Below are 8,111 nucleotides of genomic sequence, written 5' to 3' on the forward strand. Positions count from 1 at the left end.
GCAGCTCCCTGTGGTCTCACCGCCCCTGTGAGCAGTGCTGGTCCGGGATCCTCCGCATCCAGGTGCCTGCCCTGCTGATAAGCTGCCTGGGTTGGGCTGACTGTTATGACGGAGGGTTTCCTGCCCATGTAGCCGATGGGCTGGTGGGGGTGCTGTGGGAGAGACACCACACTTGGGGTGCCCCACTGCACCCCGAGGCAGAGCTTGGTCAGCCAAGCTGTGCCAACCCAACCTGTACCTGAGGCATCATGCTGCTGTCTGCAGCTATGGGAAATAAATAGCTGCAAGGAGCTTCAGCCCTAGAAATCTGCTCACATCCCTCCTGGAGGTCCAGCCCCTCACCCCTGTGTTAGCAGGGAGCAAGCTACTCTGTGCAACAAAGTGGGAATCGTGAGGCAGAGGGTTAGCCTGTGAGCTGCTGACGGACAGCAAAGCCACAGCCGGTAGCGTTGGGCACCTGGCACACACACAGCGGCAGGAGGGGCCTTGGGCATCACCCTTGCCCAGGCGCTGTGGGGCCTGGGTGCCGGCTGTCACCTCCCAGAGGCGTGTTACTTTGCTGTTGCACCCCACTCCCTGACGTCTCCCTGCTGTTTCTAAGCAGAGAAAACCACTGCCGCCAGGCAGCTTCCTCCCAGCTGCTTCAAAATAGCGGGGTGGCTGTTGCCATCGCTCATGTGAGCCTCCACCACCCCTCTGGGAGAGGACCCAAGGAGAGCCATTTCCCATGGGGCTGGCACGGTGCCTGGCGGCTGCCTTCCTCCTCCTCCACCTCCTCCTGGGTGAGTGCCCTGCCCAGTGGCAGGGGCTTTCCTGGGGCAGGCGAGGGGGAAGTAAAGCTCGTGGGGCTGGGAGCAGCACCCGCGTGGGTCAGAGGTGCAGGCTGTTACCCTGGCCGCTCTGCCCTCCTAAAGTGGCTGGATGGGACCTTTGTGGGTGGGTGGCTCAATGGGGCGCCTTGCTGGGGCTGCGGGGTGAGGACGGCACTGCCGTGGCCAGTGCTGCTCTGGCTTGGTGGCTGTGGGAAGAGGTGCGGCAGCATGTTCTCCTTTTGGCACTATGGTTTCACTCCAAAGCGATAGCCCAGACCCTGGCAGGGTTTTGCTGAGGGGATGTGCACGCCACTGTTGTGTGGCTGCTGGGGGTCCGGAGAGGTTACCTCATCTCCCCTTCCCTTGGGAGGGGGTTTCTGAGGGTTTCTTAGGCTGTGCTGCCACCAACTCTCTTCCCTGGCCTGGTCTCCATGGTTATTTTTTGACTCAGTGCCCACGTCCTGTGGGCATTTTGCTTGGTGTGCATGCTGGGCACCAGAATAGAGCAGGTCACCACTGGGAGCTCTGTGGGAGGGGAGGGTGCATGGGTGGCCATCACCTCCCCAAACCCTCTGCAGGCAGAAATGGAGGGAGCCCTTGATGCCTCTCAGTGCCCTCTTGCCTTTGGAGGAGCTCTTGCTGGCCCCCTCTCCCACACCCTCCCCAGTTTCTATGGAGTGCCTCTGCATCACCCAGCCTGCCTGTTCGTTCCCTCTGCTGTCGCATGTCCCTTGGCTTTTGCATTGCATCTCCTTCTCTGGCAGTGGTCAGTTCTAGCACCTGCTCCCTTTCCCCCACAGCTTGTGCAGGACTCGAGTGCTTGGTCCTCTTAATTTTAACACACCACAAGCTGCCTCCAGTGATCTCAGCCTGGTTGCTGCTCTCTCTGAACAGCTGGCTGAGAGATGCTCTCCAGCCACAAACAGGTTTGACAGCCCTCTGGCCATGAAGCTCTGGTCTCTGTCGTGTGACCCCCCCAGTGTGCTAGTTCGGAGGTCTGTTGTTATAGGACTTGTTCTTACAATTGCAAGGGGTGCGAAGTCCCTTGGACTTTGTGCTTCAAAGAATGAGACTGCACAGCAATTCTTTTCAGTATTACATTGCGGTCCTAGGCACATCCAGACCCACTGCCGTTTTGGGTGTGCAGCCCTTGGGTAGCATATACCCCTGCAAACACCACATGTGCCGACTATTTGCTGGCAGGTTTGAGCACTGGCCAACGGGTGGTGACTGTTCAGAAGGGGCCCCTCTACCGTGTGAGGGGGTCCCACGTCACGCTGTGGTGCAAGGTGAGTGGCTACCAGGGCCCGGCGCAGCAGAACTTCCAGTGGTCCATCTACTTGCCCTCGGCCCCTGAGCGGGAGGTGCAGATCGTCAGCACTGTCGACCCCTCCTTCCCCTACGCCATCTACACCCAGCGCGTGCGCAGCCGGGGGATCTACGTGGAACGGGTGCAGGGGGACGCTGTCCTGCTGCACATCACCGACCTGCAGGACCGGGACGCCGGGGAGTACGAGTGCCACACGCCCAGCACCGATGAGAGGTACTTTGGGAGTTACAGCGCCAAGACGAACCTCTCAGGTGGGTCCTGAAAGAAAGCCTTGCTCCCTGCTGGGCAGGGGTGCAGGCAGGCTTCCACTGTCCCCACCTTTGCACTGGGGAGAAGTGCTCGTCTCTGGGTCTCTGACAGAGGGGCAGCTGGGGAAAAAGGTGATTAATGGGACTGGTGGGCACAAATTTTCCTTCTCTCCCCACAGTGGGATTGCTATCCTACCCCCAGGTGGCCAAGGTTGGGATGCCCAGATGTCCCCTTGCAGGTTGCTCTGGCCGTTGTCTCCCAGCCAGGGCAAGGGAAGGGAGAGGAAACCTCTGCTGTCCAATGGCCCAACTTTAACTTCAGCTCCTGACGCAGCTGCGGCATTTCACAGCTAAGCCCTTAGGAGGTCAGGAGTTTTCAGGCTCTGTGTGTTAGCTCTTGGTGTCCTCTCAGGTCAAGGTGTGGGACTTGACCCAAGCTGGATACCCACAGACGAAGGGAGGTGGCAGCTCCAGCAGAGCACTGGGAGAGGGAAGGCAACGGGGTGGAGAGACAAAAGGAAAGGCCCTACTGTGAGCCTACCAAGTCTACATGGTGGTATGGTACTTCCACTTAGTATTCACCCCTGTTCCCTCCTTTATCCTGGTGTTGTACCAGCCTGCACTTGGGATCATGAGGGGCTGGATGTTAATCTCCTTGGGGTTGCCTAATTAATACTGCCCGTAGTTTGACTGAAGAGGATACTGCAGAGAGATTTACTGTGCTTTCTGTACTGCTGAGGTTTTAACTGCTTCACACCTTGGTATAGGCTGATGGAAGCCTTGTCAATCAGCTACAAAAGATATTTCCTCTACGCTGTCAGATCCCTTAGGGCTGCGGTTTCGTAGTGGCCTGCAGGTTGCCCACCAAGGCCAAGTGACAATTTTTCCTGTGACCAGCTGCTCTCTGTGTTTCTCCCCTGTGCTCAGTGATTGCAGACACCCTCTTGGCTTCCATGGTGCCCCAGGTCCTCACCCGCACCGAAGGGGACGCAGTGGAGCTCACCTGCGAGGTGTCCAAGTCCACTGCCCAGCACACACATCTCTCTGTTGGCTGGTACCGTCTTCAGGGAGCAGGAGAGCACCGCGCTGAGGAGGTCCTCACCCTCTCCAAGGACTTCGTCTTGAGGCCAGGGCCCTCTTACGTGCAGAGGTTTCTGGCGGAGGACGTGCGGCTGAACAAGGTTGGGAACACCACATACAAGCTCTCCATTGGGGGAGTGGAGCCATCCGACCGGGGGCAGCTATACTGTGAGGCAGCCGAGTGGATTGAGGATCCCGATGAGACGTGGAAGGACATCTCCCGCAAGCAAACAGGGAGGACGTCACTGGCGGTCATGAGCCAGGGTAAGGCCCTCAAATTCATACATTGGCTCCAACTCCTTTGTGCACTGAAGGCCCTATAACAGCAGCCTTCAGTGGCCTTTGCCTGCCCCTGCTGCAGCCCAGGGACCCACCGGTGGGTCTGGCTGCCCCCGCCAGGCACTGTGGGAGCTGACTGGGCTCAGGGCTGTGGCAGCCCCTGGTTTGGGAGCTGTTGGTGCTTCTTGCTTTGGAGAGCAAGAAGCCACACAGCTCTCCACACAGCTGAGTCTCCGATGCCGGCAGCGATCATGCAACTTCACAGGCCCATGCAAGGTGTTAGCAGAGAGCAGCGTGTGCCTGCAGCAGCCTGGCTCCTTGGCAGCGTTAAGCTCCTGTGTGTGGAAAACCACGTTGTTAGACTGCCTCAAGGGTCTCATGGCCTCAAAAACTGAAGTACATAACAGTCAGCTGCCCATCGTGATGCCTCGGCCACGGGCACTGAGGGACATGGGGATGTGCTGCGTGTGCTACAGCTCTGGTGGTTGTGCCACCGCTGTGTGGGGTCACAGTGCAGGGTTTCAGGGCACCCCGCGAGTCTCTGCCTGCAGCCATTTTTTAGCTGGACTGAAGCCAGGAACCAGAGGGTATTAGCAGCAGAGGCTTTGAATGCCCCGTGAGGAAGGTGAATCGTATCATAGGACCTGGAGACGGGGTCCTTATCTCAGGTATGGCTGACTGCCCAAGAGGGTCTGCCAAGGAGAAGATGACTTTGTGCTCCCCCTCTTTGCTCAGCACCTGCTGCTGGTCAGTATGGGGGGCAGGACAGGGGCTAGGAGATGACCTTCACCTCCTCTTGCTTCCCTCTGACCTCCCTGTGCTGCGACAAGTCTTGACATTTCTACTTTCTGTAGGAACTAGCCCAAAACCTCTCCAACTTCAAGAACATCTCTTGCCCACATCCCGCAGCAGCCAGTGAGGGCTGCAGCATGCGGGACCAGCAGCATCGGATTCAGACAAGCAACTTGAATGCCAGCCCTCCATGCACCTTCTCCCACCACAGACAGCAGAGTTAAAACCACCACTGAGTGATAAAGCCCCTTTGTGCCCCTTTCTGATTTAAGGGTTATTTGTTACATGAAGCAGAACAGCTCCAGGAGGCGAGACGGAGCAGACCCCCACAAAAGCCAATGCCTCTGGGTTAGGCATCCAAACCGAGGGCTGCCCTGAGTTGAGCAGGGGGTGGCTGTGGCCCGAGGCCATCCTGATGGGTGCTCTGCTCTGGGGGGGGTTAGCTGCCCCAAAGTGGGGAGCTCAGCTCCTCAAGGCTCTGGTGGTTCCTCTGCCTGCAACTGCTGGTTACTGCCTGGAGCTGCTAACCATCTCCCCATAGGCAAAATTTTCCAATCTGATCACTTTTCTACTGAAAGAAAATGTTTCAATAGCGTATTCTCTCCCGTTTCCCTCTGCGCGGCCATCAGTGCTGCCAGGTGGGAGGGAAGTGTGGGCAGGGCCACCCAGCACCCTCTTTGCTTTTGATTGTCCACAGGCAGAGACCTCTCCGTGGACATCGCTGCTGCTGAAACCTCCCTTTCTGAAGGTGATACCTTGCAGCTAAATTGCATGGTGGGAGCCCAGAAGAGCAGCAGCAGGCACTTTCAAGTGCTTTGGCTCCTCAACAGTGTGGAAGTGGCCAGGGTTGACCCCCATGGGGTATTGATTTGGGAGGATGAATATGAGGAGAGAGCCAAGCTGGGGCAGCTCCGAGCATTCAAGCAAAGCAACGTGGTTTATGTCCTCACCATCTACGAGGTGGAGTTGAAGGACAACGGTATGTACCACTGCTCTGTTTCGGAGGTGAAGACTCCTGGAGACTTTCACAGCATCCAAACCAATTTGTCATCAGGCATCCAAGTCGACGTGAAGCCGATAGGTTAGTAAATCCTAATGGCTGCTCTTCTGGGTAAAACCTGCAGTGACCCCTGACTGGAGAACGCTTCAAGTCTGGCCTCATCTTGGCAGGGGCAACACACCTGCTCTTTGCAGTAAGAGTGCAAATGTGCCATATATTTTGGTAGATAATAATGGGAAAAGCACTTGCTCTGGCAAACATTAGCATGACGGATGCAGCAGCTGTCAACAAAGTGTAAACCTTTAGCTCAGTCTCTTTGCAATAAGTTTCGGGGCAAATAGGTAGAGTTCTGGGGAGGTTGGGTCCTCCTGTGTCTTTGCTACAGAAAATTGTGAGCAACACCTGTTGCTACTCCTGAGGATCACAGGATGACCCAGCAGAACAGGTACTTCTGGATGGGCATCATCATTGCCATTTCCATCAGGGTGCTCTCTCTGTTTTGGAGGGGTGACTTGTGAGAAACCACTCTAAGATGTGTAGGAGACTCTTGGTTTCCTTGTCGTAGCTAGATGATGGCTATTCTGATGTAACAGGGGCTGCCTGTTGGGACTCTATTTCTTAAGTATTTCTTTATGTATCTATGTCCCAGGAAAGACATTAAAGAAGGAAAAAAAACAAACAAAAAAACCCCACATAGCCCTCTCCAAAGTTATAAGAAAAGGCTGGTTGAAAATTTCGGACAATTCATCTCCTTTTCCAATATCAAGATTTATCTAGTCTCTCCATTTAATGCCACAGTTTTTCTGGCTTTCTCTGAGGAGCACAACAACATCCCCTCCCACACAGTAACTGTTGTTTGCAGAGAGGCACATGCGCCTGTCCGTGTCCACCAGCACACCGCAGGTCATGGCAGGAGATGCCTTGATCCTCTTTTGCGAGGTGCAAGGAGCGTCCAGCCCCATGTCTGTGCAGTGGTGGCACCTGCCACCACAGCACCCAGGTCCCCGGGTGCCGGTGCCCACCATGGAGCGGGACGGCACCCTGAGCCTGGGCAGTGCCTACCAGGATGGCAGGACTCGGGGGAGCCTCCGGCTGGAGAAAGCAAGTTCTGGCGCTTTCACGCTGGTGATCCCCAACACATTGGATGAGAGCGATGGTGGGCGGTACAGGTGCGAAGCGACAGAGTGGTCCCGAGGCCAGAGCTGGACAGAGGAGGGGGAGACAGTAGTGACAGTCAGCTCCATAGGTGAGTTGGGCCACCCCTATTTCTGGGATTTCAAGCTGGACATGCTTGAGGCAAGGCTGGAGAAGTGGGTGGACACATGTGGGTAGGACAGAGGTCTGCTGTGCCTTGAGCTCTGCTGCTGCTGCAGGGTGACCCGGGGCTGATCACTTGGCCCTGGAGTGCCTCAGTTTCCCCATTTCTAGCAGGGTGCTCGAGTCCTCCATGAGATGTTTTGGGAGAGACAAGTGGGAGACAATAGCTAAAGTGCCTGGAGACCTGAAAGGCAGTGGCTTGCTCGGCGGGTCTTTCTGTCTCCTTAACTTGAAATACAAAATATCTGTTCTAGCAGTATAATTACTTACAGTAATTAAGCACAACAAAGGCACTTGCTGGGTTGTATGGTGGCCTTTTGTCAGAGATATACCCTGGTGCTGGCATCTGATTGCTTTTCCTGCCCTCTTGTCTGAGCACAGAGCCACTAACATCCCTGGCGTGCAATGCCCACGTTTCTTCTTTTGATTGCTGGAATGGGTGCCTTTATGGAGAGGCAGCTTTTGGCTGTGATTTAGGGTGTTTTTCCTTCCTTATTGCTGGACTGGGTGCCTGAGAGCACCGGTCGGGCCACAGGAGTTGTTAGGCTTTTGTGGAGGGTGAAAGAAGCAGCAAATAGGGCAGCAGCAACAGCAGAGGAACCCTGGCTCCCTGCCACGGGGCGGGACTGGGGAGCCTGGAAGAGAGGATACTCAGGGCTGCCTGGGAGGCTGGGGGTGGGAGAGTGGGGGGGCAAGGTAGGAGAGGCCAGGGACTGTGTGGGGCTGGAAGAGCACGGTGAAACTCGGTGGAGAGCGGCACCGGCAGAGGAGCAGCAGGACTGCTGGCTGCCATGGGGCTGCAGTGGCTAGGGCAACAGGGACGGTGCTGTGTGGGAAGGGTGGCGGCGAGGTGGCGCGGGGCAGGATTTCTGTTCCAGTGTCAAGGGTTCTCTCCTTCTGAGCAGGTCTCGGTCTGCACGCCATGCTGAGAAGCCGAATTGCCACCGTCAGATACGGGCAGAGTTTTGAACTCGACTGCCAAGTAAATGCCAGCTACCCCCTCAAGGAGGTGCCGGTGTTGGTGGGTTGGCTCTTCCAGCCCAGCCCACCCACAGGCCACTACCACGAGCTGGTCCGGGTCCTTCCCAGCGGCACCGTGGCCTGGGGGACAGCGCAGCCACACTTCCAGGCGAAAACCCAGCTGACGAAGGCTCCCACCTCCTTCAGGCTGCGCATCCACAATGCCGTGGCTGCCGACAAGGGGACATACCAGTGTGAGGTGGAGGTCTGGGGTAGGAGCACCCTGCCGACTG

The 8,111-nt window shown here is 56.7% G+C and overlaps 1 protein-coding gene across 1 annotated transcript in view; it reads left to right on the plus strand.

Annotated features, from left to right (window-relative positions):
- The first annotated feature begins 727 nt into the window (after positions 1–727).
- Positions 728–8,111, plus strand: part of CD101 (CD101 molecule) — a 16,932-nt gene continuing 9,548 nt past the window's right edge. The window contains exons 1-6 of the mRNA XM_009323953.1: positions 728–782; positions 2,016–2,393; positions 3,318–3,734; positions 5,239–5,622; positions 6,404–6,787; positions 7,764–8,096. Coding sequence (XP_009322228.1) covers positions 728–782; positions 2,016–2,393; positions 3,318–3,734; positions 5,239–5,622; positions 6,404–6,787; positions 7,764–8,096 — 1,951 coding nt within the window. The remainder of the gene's footprint in view (positions 783–2,015; positions 2,394–3,317; positions 3,735–5,238; positions 5,623–6,403; positions 6,788–7,763; positions 8,097–8,111) is intronic.

This window comes from Pygoscelis adeliae, unplaced genomic scaffold (genome assembly GCF_000699105.1).
Source record: "Pygoscelis adeliae isolate BGI_AS28 unplaced genomic scaffold, ASM69910v1 Scaffold124, whole genome shotgun sequence".
NCBI classification, from domain to species: Eukaryota; Metazoa; Chordata; class Aves; order Sphenisciformes; family Spheniscidae; genus Pygoscelis; species Pygoscelis adeliae.